At 43.2% G+C, this 23,630-nt stretch overlaps 1 protein-coding gene across 1 annotated transcript in view; it reads left to right on the top strand.

Moving 5' to 3' along the window:
* SLC1A2 (solute carrier family 1 member 2) overlaps nucleotides 1-23,630 on the top strand; it is a 192,731-nt gene that overhangs the window by 125,799 nt on the left and 43,302 nt on the right. The window contains 5 exon segments of the mRNA XM_068125411.2: nucleotides 12,571-12,748; nucleotides 14,654-14,780; nucleotides 16,818-16,870; nucleotides 16,873-17,050; nucleotides 20,304-20,498. Coding sequence (XP_067981512.2) covers nucleotides 12,571-12,748; nucleotides 14,654-14,780; nucleotides 16,818-16,870; nucleotides 16,873-17,050; nucleotides 20,304-20,498 — 731 coding nt within the window.

Below are 23,630 nucleotides of genomic sequence, written 5' to 3'. Positions count from 1 at the left end.
ACAGTGGTGGAGTGCCCAACCAACTACACACACTAACAGGCTACACACCCAGCCATTTCCACAACACTAATGCACCCATTCACAACACCATTCTGCAACCGCACCACAAATACCAATATCCAACCACAATTTACCTATACCCTCTACCTAACACTTACACTACCCGCCCCGGGTATCCGTGATGGGGGTCCACTCTTCCCCCATTCACACCTTCGCACCATGCACACCACTCCGTACCACTTACTCCAACTCTCTCCACACACCTGTACTTGCACACCTGTGCTCTCACACCTGGTGCCACCTGCACCCTTCTCTCCCCAAGCGCATTCGCGCTGATCCACAACACTCACTACTCATACACTTCTCCACACACCTGTCCAGTTGCACACCTGTGCAATCACACCTGTTCGATTCTCACACACACGGCATCATCTCAGCTAACTACTCCCTTCTGAAACTTGCGCTTCCCAGTCGTCCCTTTAAACTATTGCGCTCCCTCGTCATTATCATCCATACTAATCTACCTGCGTCCCCACTACAGGTATCAGTCACTATCTAAACCTTAACGTCACCTAATGTCAATCTTCTAGATCCCTACAATATAACCTAACCCACCCGGGCTAGTTTTCACTGCCATACACCCCATAAGCTATTGCTCCTTTGCCCCCCCTGTGAGGGATGGTGGATTTGCCATCCCACCACATCGGGGGTCTCTCACTATAAAGTTTGCACATCAAATTTCAACAAATTAAAAATTTGCCAATCCTACTCATCATCTGCCAATCACTACTGCCAATCCCTTGCCAATCATCAAATTTTGTTTTTTCCTAATTTTGGGTCCAAAACACTAACCTCATCACACAGTCTACTCACTAATGCCTCTCGGTGCGCCAATTCCTGTCCAAAGCCCGGCTTCGTAAAGCCAAGCCATGAATGCTGGTTGTTCTGTGCCAGCGGCTGGGTGCGTCCGGCATTCGGTGCAGGGACGGGGGCTCACCCGTGCCGAGATCCCACGCACCATCTCGGCACGGAGCCATCCAATGTCCCGCTCTCGACCTGCCGGCACGTCTCACCAAAAAGTGGTCGCCATGACGACCCTTTCTATCCAGCTGCCCGCTCCGCCTAGTGGAGCACGGACGCGGCCGTTCAAAGCGAGGCCCAGCACGCACCGAGGGCCCGATTCGGCTATAAGTCGTTCTAAACTCTACCCCGTCTAACGTCGATGCTTCACCTGGACGCTTACACCCCGCAGCCCGTTCCTTGCTCACACATCCAGCCGTGCCCATGCTCCTCGTACCTTTCCTTACACACCCAGGTACCCTCATTGCACTCACAGCCTTGGTCACACACCTGACCACCGAACACTTTGGCACACATTCGTTGGTCGCACACCTCACCAACACACCTCTTCGCGCCCCCTCCTCTGTCACCTCCTCTGTGACAATCACAGGTGTGCTCTCATTCGCACACCCAACCACGTGCCTCACCACCAACTCCAGCGTGCATTCCCACTCACGCTCTACCATTCCAGGTGTGCATCCTTCCATCCCAGGTGTACATCCTCGCTCACCTGTCACAACCAACTCACTCTCCTTGTCACTCTCACTACTCTCACCTCCATTCTTGACAGCGCACTCACCCTTACTCTTGACAGCGCACTCTTTCCTCATGCACCTGTCCGTCACACACCTTTCTCGCGCACACTCTCCCGTTACACCCTCTGTAACACTCACCACAGGTGTGCATTCTTCCTTGCCTTTGACAGCGCACTCTTTCCCCATGCACCTGTCCGTCACACACCTTTCTCGCGCACACTCTCCCGTCACACCCTCTGTAACACTCACCACAGGTGTGCATTCTTCCTTGCCTTTGACAGCGCACTCTTTCCCCATGCACCTGTCCGTCACACACCTTTCTCGCGCACACTCTCCCGTCACACCCTCTGTAACACTCACCACACCGCGCTTCCATGTGCCCCCTCGCACACGCGCTACGACCGACTCATTCTCGCCAGCACCCTCACTCCTTGGCACGCACTTTTTCCTCACACACCCCAGAGTCGGACTTTCTCGCACACCTCCTCTTTCGCACACCAGACCTGTCGCACACTTCACCAATGGCCTCTCACGAACACCCGGGTCCATCTCGACCCCCAAGCTTCTTAAATCACCTGGCGCATCATACGCACGACCATATTGGTCACCACTTACACCGGGTCCTCTTCCTCTTCGCTTCTCCTCCATCACCTGCGAATCCCTCATCCGGTTAATGAGCACATCATCACGATCCAAACACAGACTTTGGACCAATTCTTTTATCTCCTCTTTTATCTCTTTCTTATCCCCTCTCCGTCGCTTCTTAATTTCGCTCACCCCTTCTTCCACTTCTTCTAATTTCTGCTTCACCTCTTTTATTCCCCGGTACGTCTCCTCAAGCTCGTCCTCCAAGGCTACCTTGACCGTTTCCATGTGCGTCCTCACCTGCCGGTCCTTCGTCTCCATTACCTCTATCACCTCGTCCAGCCTCGTTGTCAGTCCCTCACGTACCATCTGACATTCCCTCTTCGTCGCCACCAAGTCATTTTTTAGGTCATTTTGTGTCGCTTTTAACCCTCCTATTACCGCTGTGTTCTTCTTTACCTGGTCCGTTAGTTCTTTTTGTCCCTCTGTTAGCTGCTCCACCTCCTGCGTCAGGTCCTCTATTCCCCCTTGTAACTTTACAGTCCCCTTTCTCACCTCCTTCTCCATGCGCTCCTTACAGTGCCTCACCTCCTCGCGCACTCCTCCGACCTCCTCACTCACTCCTCTCCTGATCTCCTCTCCCATCACTTGCATCTCCTGCCCAGATGCCACCCTCATCTGCTCCATTTCCTCCCTGTGAGCATCCAGTTTGGCTTCTACCCCCATTCTGACCCCCTCTATCTGCTGCCCCATTTGGTTAACTTCCCTTTCCGCTTGGTCCCTCATGTCCCTCAATTTGCCTTCCATACTGTTTTCTAACCCCTCTAACCCACTTTTCACTCCCTCTATCTGATTCTCCTGGGCAGCCATTCTATTTTCTACCCCCATTAACCCCTTTTTCACCTCTTTTATCCCGTTGTCTAACCCCTCAAATTTGTCGTCTAACTTCCCAAATTTCTTGTCTAAACCCTTAAAATTATTGTCTAACCCCTCACCGGTACCCCTCGCTTCGTCCCTCATTACCCCCATTTCGTTTCCCATTACCCCCAATTGCTCATTCTGAGCCTCCATCCGGTTCCCCATTACCCCCATTTGGTTTCCCATTACCCCCATTTTTGCTTCTAGCCTCTCCATAAGGGCCCCCATTTGCAACATAAAAAGGTTCGGATCCACCAGGGGCGCTGCCACGGTCGCGGGCGCGGTGACCAGCGAGGCGCCATTTTGCGCGTCTGCTACCCTCGCTGCTTCGCTCTCCTCACGTCCCTCAATTTGGTCCTGGACCGACCCTGCCTCACTCTCCCCTACCGGACCCCAGCTGTCTTGGTCTGCCATAGCGCGACTTTCAAAATTCGGGTTTTTATTTTCGTATAACAAATTCAAATTTCGCCGTTATAATTTCGCGCGGGAAACGCGCTCCGAATCGATTCTACTACAAATTTGGGCCTAATAAATTTAGTCCCGGGTCCGAATTCCACTCCTCGACACCAATTGTTACAGACGCGGCTTAGATGTTATTTACCGAGCGGTTTGGTATGACCACGTCTGCACAAGTTACCCGATTATACCCGAACGTTGACTAATCGCGCTACGCTAGATCAATGAAGGAAAAGACACACGGCTGGGATTAAAATGACACGACACCAGGGATACGGTTCTCAAGACCTCCGGAGGAGATTATATTAAGGCGGAAGGTCAGATTACAGGGATGAGAGGTACAGCATAGTAAGATAGGCACTTAATTACGGTCTTATAATAGCCCCGACAGACGACAGATAAACAGGACAAAAACTGACTCACACGGGGATTGATGGCAAGGAAAGCGGGTATTCGATGGCCAGCACAAGGTGCACCTTGTGCTCAGGGACAGGATAGCGCGGCCCAAAAGATGCAGGAGGTCTCTCAGCGCTCGGAGGTGGCTCTCTTGTCTTCTCAAGCTGGGGGCGCATCTCACGTCACGTCCGGTACGTGGCCGCGTATATCCGGCGGGGAGTGACACGCCCTCGGCTCGTTAGCTCCGCCCCAGATGGAATCGGCTCGTTGCTTCTCATTGGGTGCGTGCGGGGGGGTTACCGGCTCCACCCTTGACGAGGGGCTGACAGGGAGCCCCTTCGTGGTAACCCCGTGGAGCGCATGGTCATGGCGGCTAACCGAGCCGGTGTGAGGATGCACACTCCCCCCGCGCGCCGTTGTTGTAGTTGTTGTTGTAGCTGTAGTTGTTGTTGTTGCTGTAGTTGTTGTTGTTGTTGTTGTTTGGGGAAGAAGATGGGAGGAGGTAAGGGAAGGTCCTAAACTCACTACTGGTGCCATATAATCACATTCTGGTGCAACGAAGAGTCAGAATTAATGGAAACGAGTCCTTAACTGACATAGACTAAGAATAACTAGCAAGATGTCCGAAAGTTGTCTACGTGAGATGCGGTGGACCTGGGCACGACATTTAATGGGGGAAAAAGGGGAAGGTCGGTTCTACAGAGTGTTATTTACAGGCAATGGGACTAGGGAATGGGGGATTGGGGATAGTTGGGGAGTATTGGGGAAATAGGGGAATATTTACAAGCGGATATGGAGGCCAAATTCCATATTCGCAACAATATATATATATATATATATATATATATATATATATATATATATATACACCCCCCCCATGCTCTTCCAACCAAAGAAAGCTGCATAAAGCAACCAAGAAAAGCTACACAAGGTGAATCCTTTGCTTTTTCAAATCCTATACCTGGGTTCTTCTACAGCTGCAGGCCTCCACATGCAGCTTATACATGTCGTAGGGCAGCTTAGCACCGAATTTCAAAGGGATGGGGACATGCCGGATAAAAGCACCAAAATTTTATCAGGCAATCTTCAGGGTCCCAGCTATGATTCTATAACCGACGCCAAGCGATACGACCACTCTTATTTGATTTTTTTTTTTTGTGAAATTGTTTTTGAAAATTTTGGAAAACAATTTTTTGGGGGGTTTTTGGAAAAGAAATGATTTTATTGCAGAAATGAGAATCTTTTCCGAACATTTTGGTGTAATTGTTTTTAAAATCGAACATCTAGAAGTATTTTAAAACAATATTTGAAAATTAGGTGTCTCGGGTGCATTTCCTCAATTTGGAAAATGTCTTGGAAAATTCTTGGAAATTTTTTTTTTGGGGGTTTTTGGAAAAGAAATGTTTTTATTGCAGAAATGAGAATCTTTTCCGAACATTTTGGTGTAATTGTTTTTTAAATCGAACATCTAGAAGTATTTTAAAACAATATTTGAAAATTAGGTGTCTCGGGTGCATTTCCTCAATTTGGAAAATTTCTCGGAAATTTTTTTTTTTTTGGTTTTTGGAAAAGAAATGTTTTTATTGCAGAAATGAGAATCTTTTCCGAACATTTTGGTGTAATTGTTTTTTAAATCGAACATCTAGAAGTATTTTAAAACAATATTTGAAAATTAGGTGTCTCGGGTGCATTTTCCTCAGCATCTAAGCTTCAATGCTAGAACCGGCGCCAAACGATCCGAACAGCAAGATGCATGCACAATAGACATTTATATATTTTTATTTAATTACATGCATATTATATTAAATCTGCTATATGTTGAAATTATATCTGCTATATGTTGCTATATGTTGCATGGCAAAAGAAGAGGTGGTCAAGGGAGATTGTATAGCCTGGTCCGCCTACCATGCCTCGTTTCAAAACAGTCCTGCTCAAGAAGTAGAAGCTGCCATCACTCAACTTCTGCCTCTCTTCAATGAGAAGGCAGCCACACCTGCAATGATCAAGCATGGAATGGATGTCATCCGTGAATCTACACAGTTCCTGAACCCTGGACAGATTCCAATAATAGCAATGGATGCTCCGCTGTATGCGCTTGCCAAGTTCATTCAGTGGCACTGGCCTACCACACACGGTGAAGACCAGTATGTTGTCATGTTCGGCGGACTCCACCTGGAGATGGCGGTGTGGAAGACACTTGGAGACTACCTAGACGGATCTGGATGGGCGACAGCAATAAACCAGGCAGGCATAGCCTCTGCTGGCACAGCTGAATCCTTCCTGAAGGCATCACACCTGACGAGAACCAGGCATGCCCACCAAGTCAGCGCTCTGGCACTCTCCAAGCTGCAAAATGATGCCTACCTGAAGGGAGCTGCTGGTGCAGCAACTGAAGATAGGACAGAAGAGGACTGGAAACAAAGCATGATCACGAAGAGTCCAACCTTTCAGTACTGGGACACCATCCTGAGGATTGAGCTCCTGGGACTCACCTTCGTTCGCGCTCACAGAGAAAGAGACTTTCCCCTGTATGTTGAGTCTCTGAAAGCCCTGGCACCATGGTTCTTCGCACTTGACCACCATAATTATGCCAGATGGGTCCCGATCCACATCCGCGACATGGAGAGCCTCCCTCCAACAATCGAAGAGGAGTTTATTGTCAGAGGCAACTGGGTTGTTCAGAAGACAGCCAGAAGGTTCTCCAGCATTCCGATCGACCAAGCCCATGAACAAAATAATGAGCTTGTGAAGGGCCCTGGAGGAGCAGTCGGCCTGACTGAAAACCCACCAGCCTTCAAGAAGTGGATGATCGCCAGACCTGAGCAGGCACGCATTCTCACTGAGTTTGAGCGGGAGTACACTGCCATCTCAGAAGATGAACGCCAGCACCACGAAGAAGGTCTGTCTGCGCAGAAGACATTTCACGAGCAAACACTGGGCCTTATTCAAGTTATCAACGAGATGAGCAACCCGTTCCTAGATGAAGGAAGCGAGCTGATTGCACTCGACACGCGGCATGTGATTGAAGAATCTGTGGCCAACACTGTGCATACCATAGAAGAAGTGGGAAAGGCTTAGTACGACAGCTACAACAAGGCTATCATCACTGAACGAAGGCAGTCCATCCATGAGCCTGTGAAGAGGAACTCATTGCCTCTCTTCAGGTCACCATCCAAGGGGAAGAGGAGGCAGTCAGAGGATGTTTCCCTGTTGAAAGATGATGTGTCCCTCTTCTCTCGTCTGTACATAGTTGCTCAGAACAGGGATACAGATATGGGAACCTTCTTCCAGCATGAAAATCATCCGCACCTCCCTTCTCTATCTGAAAAAGGAAAACTGCGCCAAGGAAAGAAGTCAGACCTCATTGGTATCCTTGTGCAAGAACCACAAAACGCTGCAAGAACCATTTCCAAATTGAGGAAATGCACCCGAGACACCTAATTTTCAAATATTGTTTTAAAATACTTCTAGATGTTCGATTATAAAAACAATTACACCAAAATGTTCGGAAAAGATTCTCATTTCTGCAATAAAAACATTTCTTTTCCAAAAACCAAAAAAAAAAAAAATTTCCAAGAAATTTCCAAGAATTTTTCAAGAAATTTTCCAAATTGAGGAAATGCACCCGAGACACCTAATTTTCAAATATTGTTTTAAAATACTTCTAGATGTTCGATTTAAAAAACAATTTCACCAAAATGTTCGGAAAAGATTCTCATTTCTGCAATAAAACCATTTCTTTTCCAAAAACCCCCAAAAAAAATTTTCCCAAAATTTTCAAAACAATTTTTCACAAAAAAAAAAAAAAATCAAATAAGAGTGGTCGTATCGCTTGGCGCCGGTTATATAATCATAGCTGGGACCCTGAAGATTGCCTGATAAAATTTTGGTGCTTTTATCCGGCATGTCCCCATCCACTACCTAAGCTGCCCCACTAATGAGAATCTCAATGATACACACTCTCCTCAGTTGCCGGACCAGTTTTATCACCTGTCGACGAGTCATCAGCGACAGTGCAGACAAAAAACACACACAACCGAGGCTCCCAAGCATGTACCACATGCAATGCCAATGAAATGGAAAACCAAATACTGCATTGGAGTCATCAGAAGGAACCAGAAGAAGTAAAGAGCAAAGATGGAGTCATCAGGAGGAACCAGAAGAAGTAAAGAGCAAAGATGGAGTCATCAGGAGGAACCAGAAGAAGTAAAGAGCCAAGATGGAGTCATCAGGAGGAACCAGAAGAAGTAAAGAGCAAAGATGGAGTCATCAGGAGGAACCAGAAGAAGTAAAGAGCAAAGATGGAGTCATCAGGAGGAACCAGAAGAAGTAAAGAGCAAAGATGGAGTCATCAGGAGGAACCAGAAGAAGTAAAGAGCAAAGATGGAGTCATCAGGAGCAACCTATAAATAACAAGATCCAATCATGTCTCTCATCCATAATTGTAGGGGATATCCAATCAGCTCTCACCTCACCAGTTACCCCAGATGACAAGGATTTTAATAAATTACTGCTTAAAACAACGGTGATGCCTCCTGGCTGCCCAGTATCATCCTAATTCCCGATTTCACTTCATACGTACACACTTGTTGGTACCAGATACAATATGCCGGCCTCACCAATCACAGTTAGAGGTGCATCATTAACCAGTATCAGTATATAAGCTGAAAATACTTCAGTGCGACTAAGTGGATGGAACAGTGATGTGTTGCCTGATGAGCCCGAATAAGGGTGAATCAACTGCATATGAGTGCTTCCAGAAAAATGATGCAACCAGCAGCCACAGGCTGCATATGAAACAACAACAACAACAACAACATCACACCCTTCATCAATAACCATCCAAAAGGCCCACCTGGCTGTTTTATGGACCGACTGAGTAACTGATATCAATCTCCATGGGTGACTGAGTAACTGATATCAATCTCCATGGGTGACTGAGTAACTGATATCAATCTCCATGGGTGACTGAGTAACTGATATCAATCTCCATGGGTGACTGAGTAACTGATATCAATCTCCATGGCCGACTGAGTAACTGATATCAATCTCCATGGGTGACTGAGTAACTGATATCAATCTCCATGGCCGACTGAGTAACTGATATCAATCTCCATGGGTGACTGAGTAACTGATATCAATCTCCATGGGTGACTGAGTAACTGATATCAATCTCCATGGGTGACTGAGTAACTGATATCAATCTCCATGGGTGACTGAGTAACTGATATCAATCTCCATGGGTGACTGAGTAACTGATATCAATCTCCATGGGTGACTGAGTAACTGATATCAATCTCCATGGCCGACTGAGTAACTGATATCAATCTCCATGGGTGACTGAGTAACTGATATCAATCTCCATGGCCGACTGAGTAACTGATATCAATCTCCATGGGTGACTGAGTAACTGATATCAATCTCCATGGGTGACTGAGTAACTGATATCAATCTCCATGGCCGACTGAGTAACTGATATCAATCTCCATGGGTGACTGAGGAACTGATATCAATCTCCATGGGTGACTGAGTAACTGATATCAATCTCCATGGCCGACTGAGTAACTGATATCAATCTCCATGGGTGACTGAGTAACTGATATCAATCTCCATGGGTGACTGAGTAACTGATATCAATCTCCAGGGTGACTGAGTAACTGATATCAATCTCCATGGGTGACTGAGTAACTGATATCAATCTCCATGGGTGACTGAGTAACTGATATCAATCTCCATGGGTGACTGAGTAACTGATATCAATCTCCATGGGTGACTGAGTAACTGATATCAATCTCCAGGGTGACTGAGTAACTGATATCAATCTCCATGGGTGACTGAGTAACTGATATCAATCTCCAGGGTGACTGAGTAACTGATATCAATCTCCATGGCCGACTGAGTAACTGATATCAATCTCCAGGGTGACTGAGTAACTGATATCAATCTCCAGGGTGACTGAGTAACTGATATCAATCTCCATGGGTGACTGAGTAACTGATATCAATCTCCATGGGTGACTGAGTAACTGATATCAATCTCCATGGGTGACTGAGTAACTGATATCAATCTCCATGGGTGACTGAGTAACTGATATCAATCTCCATGGGTGACTGAGTAACTGATATCAATCTCCATGGGTGACTGAGTAACTGATATCAATCTCCATGGGTGACTGAGTAACTGATATCAATCTCCATGGGTGACTGAGTAACTGATATCAATCTCCATGGGTGACTGAGTAACTGATATCAATGTCCATGGCCGACTGAGTAACTGATATCAATCTCCATGGGTGACTGAGTAACTGATATCAATCTCCATGGGTGACTGAGTAACTGATATCAATCTCGAAGGCCTACTGAGTCCTTTTCTGCACTTGGAGATGCTTCTTCTCCCAGCATGGCCTACAGTATTTTCCTGCCTTGGTAGCCGATGATGGTTCGCCCAATTCCATCGTCGATCTCTCTGCCGGAGAGACCGATGATGGAATTCCTCCAGACTGCTCCGTAAACATATCGATCTTTCTTTCTCCAGGTTCCCCGGACACATGTCGACTGTCTGTCAGACTTCACCATTACTAACTTCTCTGATTGACCGCTCAATGATTTTCCTGCACGGTCTTTAAGACCTCTTCCACTACACCTTTTGATCACGCAGAGTCAGAGTCGAATCATGAGTCGGCATGAGATCTGGCACCCTGATGATTTGGAGTTGAGGTGCAACCCCAGCAAGGATGAACATCAGACATGAAATGTCCATAAAGGGTCACCAAACTCGCCACTAGAACAAACTTCGTCCAAAAACATATTTTCCAATAAACTGCAGCATATTCATAAAGAAAGACATCTTGCATCTGCCGAAGAGGTAAACATAGCCACATCCACTGGTTAACAAGGGGAGATGCAGAAAATAAGGCAAGATGGAGAAGATTGTCATGGGGCCCGCAAGGCTAACCGTCGCTCTAGCAGGGAAAATAGCCTTAAAATGCATGTTGTTGTTGTTGTTGTTGTTGTATCCACTGCCTGAAGGACAATTCAGAAGGCAATTTTCTTGGTTGAGATCAAAATGTAGATCGATAAGTTGAGGATGGATATTGCGAAAAATAATGAGATAAAAACACAGAAGTGGTTTGTATGCAGCTTGTGGCTGATTGGCTGAATCATTTTCTGTGGGCATAGCTGTGCCACTGGTGCAATGCCCTCCATTACCAGTACGCTGGTGCTCAATTTGCACAACATCGGAAGGATGACAGGCTGATTCAACCCCCCTGGCGTTAATTCAACAAATCGACCGGGATTACGAACCCGGGACCCTGGCATCCCAAGCCCGCACCCTAACCGCTAAGCCAACACCAGGCCGATACATGATAGATGTCAATACTTTATTCCTGAATGAAAACAAATCATGTGATTATTATATGCTGTTGCACGTGATTATACTTTAAACCAATTGACCCATTATTACTTGCAAAATCGAAGATTTTTGAGTCGGCATGAGACTCGATAGTAACTGATATCAATCAGTATATTCAAATATATTGGTCGGTTCCGTTTGTGGTTCCGTTTGTGGTTCTGTCTGTTTGTCTGTTTGTCTGTTTGTCACCGGCCTACAGGTCACAATTCTAAACCGATCGTCACGAAACTTCACCACGTTGTATAAGTCGTCCCAATTGAGAAGCCTATTGATTTTGAGGTCAAAGGTCATCTGGAGGTCAAATTTCTAGAATCACCATTTTAAATCCGATTGACTTGAAAATTGAATAACATTTGTATATCAAGTCACTAAATTGGGGATGAACTATTTTTGAGGTCAAAAGGTCAAAGGTCAACAATTTAAGGTCAAATTTTAAAAATCATCAATTTTCATCGAAAAAGCCGTCAATTCTCAACCGATTGACTTGAAAATTGAACAGCATTTCCATATCGAGTCACTAAATTGGGAAACATACTATTTTTTAGGTGAAAAGGTCAAAGGTCAACTCAAGGTCAAATTGTTAAAATCATCAATTTTCATCTAAAAAGCCGTCAATTCTCAACCGATTGAGTTGAAAATTGAACAGCATTTGTATATCGAGTCACTAAATTGGGAAAGATACTATTTTTAGGTCAAAAGGTCAAAGGTCAACTTAAGGTCAAACTTCCAAAATCATCACCTTTTATCTGAAAACCCGTCAATTTTCATCCAATTGACTTGAAAATTGAACAGCATTTGTATATCGAGTCACTAAATAGGGAAACCAACTATTTTTGAGGTCAAAAGGTCAAAGGTCAACTCAAGGTCAACCTTCCAAAATCATCATTTTTCATCTGAAAATCGTCACTTTTCTTCCTATTGACCCGAGCTTTGATCAAAATTGTCAATTTTAATCTTGATGAAATGGACAATTTGCTGTGTCAATGGAATTTTTTTCTTGGGGACGGGGGGGGGGGGGGGGGGGCGTATTTTGCAAGAATCGTGCTCCGCATGACGTCTTCTTGTTATTGTATTTATTATGTGCTACCTGGCTTTATTGAGAAACAGCAAACACAATCAACTCATTAGATATTCAATATGGACTGGTTGGTTACCTGCTTCATAATGTGGCTGTCCTGGTTTTTTTTTGTTTGTTTCCTTCTTTTAGATCCAAACGGTAATCACCGAAGAAGACGTCGAAGTTAAAGACCACAACATTGAGAACACAACCTCCATTAGTGTGGTTACTGCCAGCACAGCTCTCTTCAACTTGAGTATGGACAATGACAAAGTAGAAACGGTCATTGTAAAAACTCTGGAATTCAAAAATGGCATCAATGTGTTAGGTGAGGATCTCTGGTTCCCTGATGGGTTTATGGTTCCTCTGGGATCAACATGTTCCTCGAGTCTTTTACATCTAAGTGTGCTTCATGGATTTATGCTGTCAATATATCTTGTTACCTCCACCATCGAAGGTGTGCGGGGGCTATGTTTTCAACCCTGTCTGTTTGTTACTTGCAAAATCGAAGATTTTCTAGTATGTTGGTTGGTCTTGTTCGTTATTACTTGGCAAATTTTTTTTTTTTTTTTGGTCAAGTATGTTGATCACTCCGGTTTGTGTGTGTGTTTGTCTGTCCGCTCACTTATACTTCCCTACAGGTCACAATTTTGAACCGATCTTCACGAAACCACACCAACTGGTAGAGTTTATGTTCCGACAAAATCCTATATATTTTTGAGGTCAAAAGGTCAACATAGGCCAAAGGTCAACCACTTTTTCGAATTTCTAAAATCCTCAATTTTCATCCGATTGACTTGAAATTTGAAAAGGATTTACATATCGGTAAACTTAATTCAACCACCAACTATTTTTGAGATCAGCATAGGCCAAAAGGTCAAAGGTCAACAACAATTTCAAATTTCTAAAATCCTCAATTTTCATCCGATTGACTTGGAATTTTAATGTGATTTTCATTTCAGCTAACTGAATTCAACCACCAATTATTTGTGAGGTCAAAAGGATGCTCTACAGAGTGCCATTCTGCTTTGTTCTCTTTTGCCAAGTGTTGCTCTATGAGCGATTTTTCATTCTGTCTGTCTGTCTGTTTGTTTGTCTGTCTGAAGAAGACATTCTATGATGGTGCCAATCACTTACGGGTCACAATATTAAACTGATGTTCACGAAACATCATGAGATGGTAGAGTGGGTCATAAGGAAGAAGTCTATTAATTTTGGGGTCAAAGGTCATCTTGATGTCAAATTTCTAAAATTGTCATTTTTCAACTGATTGACTTCAAAATTAAACAGTAATTACATAGTGCCTCATGGAGTTGGGAAACCATATATGTTTAAGGTCAAAAGGTCAAAGGTCAACCGAAGGTAAAACTTCTCAAATCATCAATTTTCATCTGAAAAATCGTCACTTTTCATCCGAATAACTTTGACATTAAACAGCAATATGGAGGAAGAATAAACTCCCCAAGTGGGAATCGGCCTAAACTATAAACTTGACAGGAAGTTCCAATGCTGATGAGATATTGCTGACGAAATCAGGCCGGGATTCAAACCCAGCCTAGGTATCCCAGAGGCAGGTGTGCATACCTCTCGGCTGGCTATCATGCTAGGCCACATATTATCCATCACATAATCTCTGATAAGCAATTTTCATTCCATTTAATTTCCATTTCCATCCTACAGGTCGCACAAGATCTGCCTGCAACCCTCTTATGGTTAAACTGCCAAAATCAAGACTCTCTGCTCACCTTCACTCCTTCATTCCTCTTTTCTCCCGCCTCTGGAACAAACTCCCTCACTCTCTTCAATCCCACTCCACCATCCAAGTCTTTAAAACAGCTGTTCACCACCATCTCTTATCTTCCCCCATCCAAAACCTTGATCTTTTCTACCCCCGCTAATTTCACCCCAATTCCACTTTTTTCAAATCCCAACTTCTGTCCAGGAGGTCCTTGGTGTCCTTGTGTTTTATACTTCTCCCTCCCCCCCCCCCCCCCCTTCCCATGCCTCCTCCCCCCGGGCCCTCTCCCTTCCACACATCTCCCTGCTCTCGGATGTTGTGTTTGTGTGCTTCCCATTCCCTCCCCATCTTGTCTTCCGCTCCCTCTTTTTGGGTATTTTGTTTGTCTGGTTGATTTGTTTGTGAAGTAAATGTTAGCTCTTTCACGAGCCTCGATTCAGTATACAAAAAAAAAAAGAAAAAAAGAATTTTTATCTTTTTGTTATTTCATTTCAGGACTGATTGTCTTTTTCATTGCATTTGGGATTATCATGAGCAAGATGGGAGAGCAAGCCAAGCCAATGGTTCAGTTTTTCAGCATCCTCAATGAGATCATCATGAAACTGGTCATCTTAATCATGTGGTGAGGAGAGTGTGTGTGTGTGTGTGTGTGTGTGTGTGTGTGTGTGTGTGTGTGTGTACGTTTATGTCCTTGCAATGCCTTCACAATGATGCAGAGTAAATATCCCAGCAAAGAATGGGTTAATTCCCCCATTTTTATGATGTCCATGGTATCATATATTTTGACTTGTAATGCTGGCTTTACCAGGTAGTGGTATACGATACACATTTATACAGAGAGAACTGGGGTCTTCCACCCAACCTGAACGCCAGGACGATTTATTTATTTTTTACTCCCTAAAACCTCTGTCCACTCCATGAGTACTGCAGGGTAGCCGAGGGTGCGTCTGTGCCACTTACAGTCACGTGAAAAAGTAAGTACACCCCATGTAAAGTTTTGATTTTTTCAACATATTTCAACATACAGCTATTTGATCTTCATTTTAACGATATTGAAAGATAAAGGTGATATAATATAACAAATATCATGAAACATTTACATTTTGCAGTCCATTGTATAATTTAAATAAACATAAATGCCAATTTCACATGTGGAAAAAGTAAGTACACCCTTGGCTCTAATAGGTGGTATTGCCCTCTTTGGCAGAAACAACCTCAAGTAGGCGTTTCTTATAACTGTCTACCAGTCTCTGACATCGACTGGGAGAAATTTTTGCCCACTCCTCTATGCAGAATTCTTTCAGCTGTGCGATGTTTGAGGGGTTTCTTGCATGCACAGCTCGTTTCAAATCCCCCCACAACATCTCGATGGGATTTAGATCCGGGCTTTGACTTGTCCATTCCAGAACCCTCCATTTCTTTCTTTTCAGCCATTACTTGGTGGATTTACTGGTATGTTTCGGGTCATTGTCATGTTGCGAGGTCCACCTTCGGTTGAGCTTCAACTTTCCGACAGATGGCCTCACATTATCCTCAAGCACCCTGTGGTACAATGAAGAATTCATCATGGATTCTATGATGGTGAGCTGCCCAGGCCCTGATGCAGAAAAGCTGCCCCAAACCATAATATTTCCACCACCATGCTTTACAGTTGGTATCAGGTTCTTGTGGTCAAATGCTGTCTTTTCTTTTCGCCAAAGATGTCTTCTGGTACTGTGGCCAAATAGCTCTACCTTTGACTCGTCTGTCCAGAGCACATTGTTCCAGAAGTGCTGGTCTTTGCATAGGTGTTCATTGGCAAACTTTAGTCTTGCCCTGATGTTCTTTCTGGACAGCAAAGGTTTCCTCCTGGCACACCTCCCATGTAGATCAAATTTGTGCAGCCTCTTTGTAATGGTGGACTCGTGCACTTTGACATCAACAGTGGCAAGAGCTACCTGGAGGTCCCGTGATGACATTCTGGGGTTCTTAGAGACTTCTTTCAGCATCTTGCGGTCTGCTCTCGGGCTGAACTTGCTGGGGCGGCCTGGCCTGAACAAGTTGCCAGTTGTTTGGAATCTTCTCCACTTGTAGATCATCTTCCGGACAGTCGAATGATTGATTTCAAATTGTTTGGAGATCTTTTTAAATCCCTTCCCAGACTCGTAGGCATCAATAACCTTCTTTCTGAAGGCCCCAGATAGCTCTTTTGATATCGGCATGGTGACGCCACACACTTCAACAACAAAGAGCAAACCAAACGAAATGCCTGAGGTTTAAATAAGACAGGTTCCTCCAAGATCCTCTCTAACGATGTTCTAATCATTTGCACCTGAGCTGGTGCACCTGATTCTAATTTTAGGTATTTGAAGTAGTGATAAATGTAGGGGTGTACTTACTTTTTCCACATGCGAAATTTGCATTTATGTTTATTTAAATTACACAATGGACTACAAAATGTAAATGTTTCATGATATTTGTTATATTATATCACCTTTATCTATCAATATTGTTGAAATGAAGATCAAATAGCTGTATGTTGAAATATGTTGAAAAAGTCAAAACTTTACATGGGGTGTACTTACTTTTTCACGTGACTGTATTTGAAAAGGATATCCTTATTTGAAGTCAACTAAAGAATTGTCATGCCATGTGAAAATTGGTGTGTGTTTGTTTGCAGGTATTCTCCATTGGGCATTGCTTCTCTCATCTGCGGTAAAATTGCTGGCATCGACACTTAGAGGTCGTTGCTCAGCAGCTGGGACTGTACATGGTCACTGTCATTATTGGTTTGATCATCCATGGTGCAATATTCCTTCCCCTGCTCTACTTCGCCTTTACACGGAAAAACCCCTATGTCTTCTTTTTGGGAATGTTCCAGGCTTGGGTCACAGCCCTTGGTACTGCATCAAGGTAAGGAAAACAAGACAGATACAACACACACACACACACACACACACACACACACACACACACACACACACACACACACGAATATACTGTATATTATTATGTCGAGCATTCTCACCAATGTGAATATCACCAGTTCAAGGACACCCAATGTTTTGGTGGGAGTTATCACTTCTAGTGTATAGCTCTTGTAGTGAATAACACTTGCCTATACTTTAATCCAACTCCAGAAAGAACCTCCATACGCTCGCTCATGCAACGCACTCTATATTTGGGCAAAAATGTCGTTATTGGGGGGAGGGTTCAGCAAAGTTTCAAGAAAGCTTTTCCCTCTGATACTATTGATGAATACCTGACTGTAGCCATCGTCATCTAGAGTATGTGACGATTTGTGATGTCTACTAAGGACATTAATGCCGTGAAAGATGTTCTTCGTAAAGATAGGATTTCAATAGCTGTCTTGCTTCATTTTCTTTCTGAAAGGTCCAGCTGTAATGGTCTTGATGAATAATTTCCCTTGGCCTTGCCCAGAGATAGCGGTATATATCTGTGCCATCCTACGTGTATACAAATCGCCTTCCTTCCAAACCTTCGAGTGATTCTGCCACTCATCATGTCTGTTCTTGTACTAAAGGAGTTCATAGAACACCTTACCCCGCACCGTCCTGAAAAAAAAATAATGACGTGGGTGGGGTCTGTCAGCGGCAAATTTGAATGCTCGAGATGATCTAAAATACGGCAATATTTAGTCCAAGTACTGCTAAGTCCAAGTACTCCAAGTACCTCCCTCCAGGTCTTTAAAACAGCTGTCCACCACCATCTCTTATCTTCCCCCATCCAAAACCCTGATCTTTTCTACCCCCGTTAATTCACCCCATACACTTTTTCGAAATACCGACTTCTTTCCTGGAAGTCCTAGCAGTGTCCATGTGTTTTATACCTCTCCCAACTCCCCCCCCCCCCCCCCCTTCCTATGTCTCCTCCTCCCAAGCCCTCTCCCTCCCACAGATCTCCCGATGTCCCTGCTCTCAAATGTTGTGTTTGTGCTTCCCCTGCTCTCCATCATGTTCTCCCGCTCCCTTTATATGTTTTATGTGTCAGTTTGTCTTTTTGTGATCAATGTTAGCACTTGCACGAGCCTCGATCTTGTATACAAAAAAACAAAGCGGCAGGTTTTTGAAAATGCCAAGACAGATTTGTGTTCTCATGTTCAAATATTTAATTAAATTGATATAAAACAAAGATTTTAAAGGTTGTAGAAACAAAATTCGGAAGTTAGTCGCCATTGATGCAGCGTATTTTACACCACCCGATTTAACATGTTACATTAGTTATTCGTGCCTGTTGTTTGTGTCCTTTATGACATCCTTAAAACCAGTAAGTTTCCTGTTTAGAATGACTAGATTATATGACCGGACGACAGCCGGACGCACGGTCACACCGACGTACACCGAGACCGAGCTCCTTTTATGTATTAGATTTTCAATTTTGTTTGACTGCCAGACAGACAGACAGGAGTAATAAGTATTACGTCACTCCTCTCTGCACATATGCGGTCCCAGACAAATTAAGAGCCAGATCATTGCTAAAGTACAGATTCGTTTTCCGATTCATGTTCGATTCGTATTCAAAATACAGTTGAGCATTCGACTGAAATTAACTGACGTTTATGGACAAACAGACAGACAAAGTGATTTTTTTTGTATTGTATTCACGTATTTATTTATTTTTTGTATTATTTTGTATTCACGCGTGCGGAGTAATTATGTTTTATTGTAAAGTGCTGATTTTGGTCATGGACCACTGTGACTTGATGCGATCCCCAAATGAAATCCGTCTGTTATACCTCTCAAACTTTTTGTTGATAATCCTGCAGTTAAAGCTCCACTTTTTAATTCACCATTGGGGGATAAAACACACCAATTGAGAAAAGGTTGTTCTGTCGTTGACAATCCGATTAAGGTGTATTAGTGGCTCGAATACAGTGCTGAGGACAATACACATGAGGACATAAGTAGACTTGACAATTTGTCACGATCTTCCATTTTTGATGAAATGTGGTCTCTCTGTTTTCAGGTCAGACTCATTATTATACTCAGTTTTTATTATTTTATTATTTATTATATATTATTATTATAAGGAAGGAATAGGTATAGTATAAGGAATTATATTATAAGGAATTATATATAAGAAGGAATTATAAGGAAGAGGTATATTATTTATTTATTTTATTTATTATTTTATTATATCATTATTATACTCAGTGTTTTTTTTTTACTCATTATTATACTCAGTATTATGCGGTCAATCTTCTTTTTTTCTTTTTTTAGTGTGGTTGTTGTTAGAGTACCATGTCCTTCGATGTATAGCCTGGTGTTGGCTTCACGGTTACGGTGCCTCGCTTGAGGTCCAAGGGTCTTGAGTTCAAGCCCCTGTCCTGCCATTGAATTAACACCAAGCGGGTAAACTCAGCCTGACCATCCTTCCCAGGTCGGCAAAATGAGTACCGGTTTGCTGGTAAGGGGGGCACTGCATCAGCAGCACAGTCACGCCCCCAGAAAATTATGCAGTGAAGCAGCCATAGGCTGCATGTAAATAAGTAAATAAATAAATAAATAAATAAATAAATGTCCTTCTTTCTGTACCATTAGCCAAATTTGCTCTCAGTCTTGCAGAATATTGAGATTCCGATAAAGGTGTACGGGAATGCAAAGCAAGAGATTAAAATTCCCTCCCATGTCCCTTTTCTCAACACTGTGTGGGGTAAGGTGTTCTATGAACTCCCTAGTTGTTTATCAAACCTTTTTGGGTGTCCATTTATTTGTAGTTCATTTTGTTTTCTTTGCATTGTTTAGCCCTCGCTTTTCTCATTGTTTTAGTTTGGTGCATGGTCAGGTGTAAGCTTTGTTCCCCACTTTTCCAGGTTCTGTTTTGGTGCTTTGCGTACATAAAAACGTATTACGTCTCCAAATATCATGGAATTAAAAGAAAATAAAAATAGAAAAATTAACGTGATTTTAATCGCAATTAAATATCTGGTGATTCCCATTTCCTAACATGTGATGATTCATTAGACCAACCTGACCCGCCCCCTCGTTCTCCCTTGCATATGTAATAAGTAGGTGGTTACTTGGGCAAAGTTAAAGTTCAGTAACAATTTGACATTTCTGGGTTCATCGTTTTAAAACTTCTGACATTGCTGAGGCCAAATTTGCTTCGAGATGCCAGTTAACTCGGTGTGAACGTGTTTCTTCAGTGCCGGTACCTTACCCGTCACGTTTCGGTGCTTGGAAGAAAACCTGGGCATTGATCGGCGGGTGACGCGATTTGTGTTACCTGTTGGTGCCACTATCAATATGGATGGGACAGCACTGTATGAAGCCGTGGCTGCCATATTCATCGCGCAAATGAATGGCGTGGTCTTGGACGGAGGTCAAATCATCACCGTCAGGTAAGGTCCTAACCCAGAGGCTCTTGATGGAGTCTTTTCATTTTATCCTTAGACAAGTTACACTGACTGAATACCTGCCTTATTTTAATTTACAAAGAGCAAGGCTTGTGGATGAGCCTCACTTCCCAATGGAAAAGATGTAGAAACAAATAAAGAGGGAGCGTCGTGCATACAAGGCTTCTTGTTCTCATTTTACCCCCAAAAGACATCAGAAGAGAATGGACAGAAAAAAAATAATATGTGGTATTTGAACTTGCAATTCCACCATATGCTCACATGAGATTGTCAAAGCCACGTGCTCAGATGGTAATGCAAAACCGACCAACCCAAAAATGGTTCATATGAAAAATCAAACACATATGAGTACGAGACACGTAGTCAGCGTCAAAATAAGGCATTCATAAAATAGGAGTACAAATAAAACACGAAAACATTATAGTGAGAAATTAATGGCAGAAAAAAATTATCGGTTCCAAGTATGGAAGCGAGGATAAACCCAGGTACCGTGTCCATTCCTTAGAAGGAAGGGATGAAGCCGGAGCAAAAGAGGATAACCGATGAGCATGTTTTGCTGATTAATGTTACCTTAACCAGATTAGTAAAAAGTATTATGAGTAATCGGCAGCGGTTTCCCATATGAAGACCTATAATCTGATTACTTAAGCAACTAGAACGCCACTCTGCAGAGCGCATACTCCCGCCGTGGGTTTAGTTGGAATAATACGTTTTGTTTAACATCCCCTCTCCCCAAAACAATAAATGAAAAAGAAAGTAAGCCCTAACTGTCAGATAATTTATTTTGATATATCTCGGAATTAGAGGAGAAAAACATCATTTAAGAATAAGAATAAAAGTTTAATGCAGTAAAACAGAAAAAAATCTTTCCCAAAAAAATTCCCAAAAAAATTCCTGGATCCGGAATAATATCCTGAGCTTCACCAAAAACTCATCAATTCTTCCTTATCCCAAGGGCAATCATCCCACCAACTTTCATCCAAATCCGTTCAGAACTTTTCCAGATATCTTGTTCACAAACACACGAACATACGAACACACACACACACGGACGGACACGATCGAATGCGTTACTCCCTGGCGGGAGTAATAAACCTGATAATCGCAGAGCCAGAACCAGAATTATTCATTTGGGTTGGGAAGTTATGCGAGGTTTCTTCTTCTTCAGCCTCTCACAACCCTGGGTGAACATGCGATCTTTTTTTTAAAAGTTGGAATTTTGCCAAATCTGTTTTATTCGTTTGTTAATATACCACAGCCATTGACAAATCTGGAATTATAATTTTATTTGAGGTTCAAATTAACCTGGGAGATTGTGTCAAACGATGCCTGCAAGTCTGTACATGTGATAAATTAATTAATCGTCCACAGTCGAAGACTCTTGTTCTTCACACAATAACCTCTAGCTTCCAGACCGTACATCAAATCATCTTCAAATTTTGCACACTTGTTACTCTTCATGACGTCTACTACAGTATGAAGTTTCACGTCGATCAATTAAGTGGTTCAAGTGATATAAATGTTTTTATTATTTGCGTTTAATTAACGATGTCTGCAAAACCACGTGACCTATCGCAAATTCCAAAAGGACATTTTAGTAGACTGATATGCTGAACAGATCTGTGATGTTTCCCCCCGATTGGATCACAAATGAGGGAGGAGCTAGGTTTTAAAGGTTTGTGCTTAAAAACGTCATAACTCTGAAATCATGTCATGCATGACGTCATGCTCGCTGACTTTTTTGTTCGTCATGGGTATGCGATTCTGCCTGCAAAGTTTGGCCTCGATCTGTTCAGGCGTTTTGGAGAAAATTGGATTTTTGTGTTTTTCACTCAAAACAATATAGCGGCCGAACCACGTGACCTGTGACGTCATAATTATTATTAAAATATTCTACAGACCGAGTCCCTCCTATGGTGAAAATCTTCTCTCAATTGGTCCAATTATTGCAGAGAAAATGGTTTTTAAAGGAAAACAGAAAAAAAAAATTCCCCAAAAAAATTCCTGGATCCGGAATAATATCCTGAGCTTCACCAAGAACTAATTAATTCTTCCTTATCCCAAGGGCAATCATCCCACCAACTTTCATCCAAATCCGTTCAGAACTTTTCCAGATATCTTGTTCACAAACACACGGACGGACACGAGCGAATGCATTACTCCCTGGCAGGAGTAACTAGAACGACACTCGGTAGAGCGCATACCACTGCCAGGTTGAACAGTTTATGTTTTGTATCCCACTGATAGGCCGGATTTGGGTTCGGACCAAACTAATCGGCTTGTTCTTGTCACCGAAGCAACTCATCCCCCAAGTTTAGTCATAACTCGTCCATAACTTATTGAAATATCATATTATACGGTATATCGCTTTTCACCCGATCTCTCAATTGTGAAGAATCAGTTAAAATTAAATAATTCTCGTGTCCGAATCCATATTCAGATCTTTACCAAAATCGAATCGATTCGTTCTTGTCACACACACAACCGGTCCACGAAGTTTCGTCCAAATCCGTCCATAACTTTTTGAGATATCTTGTTCACAGACAAACAGACAGGGGTGAAAACTGAAAACATAACCTTTATTATGATAATATGGAGAAGAGTTTAACTTCCGCTTCCGGTTCCCGGGCGAGGTTGTGTGTCGTCCGAGCTCGTCCACGTCGATCAAGGTTAAGTAGTTTTTTTCTCAAAGTTAAGTATTTTATTTTGCTGTGTATGTGTCTACTGTGTTTCTGGTTCGATCGTGTTTTCCATTTCGTGCAAAATTGTGTACGAGTCAGTCAATTTGGTCATGCGTGTTTTGGGGCCTGGTTAGCCTCAAGGCCTGCCCAGTCGCCTCGTATGGTCTTTTGTTATTCACGTTTGATTTCTCTCTGGATTACCTTTTTTTTCACCCCCTACTTTCCCCTAATCTCTTACCTTTTCTTTCATGACTTAAATACAAAAATTAAATAATAATAATAATAATAATAATAATAATAATAATAATTACCTTCTCTCCTCACGATCTCCCCTCGCCCACCCGTGCCCACGTGTTCTCCCGCCCCTCCCTTCTATCCATCATAACTCCTTCCTCTTCAGCCATTGCTTTTCACCTTTCCAAGTTTAATTCACCAT

This window comes from Myxine glutinosa, chromosome 8, assembly GCF_964187855.1.
Source record: "Myxine glutinosa chromosome 8, kmMyxGlut1.1, whole genome shotgun sequence".
Classification (NCBI taxonomy): Eukaryota; Metazoa; Chordata; class Myxini; order Myxiniformes; family Myxinidae; genus Myxine; species Myxine glutinosa.
This window is presented reverse-complemented; position numbering and strand designations above follow the sequence as displayed.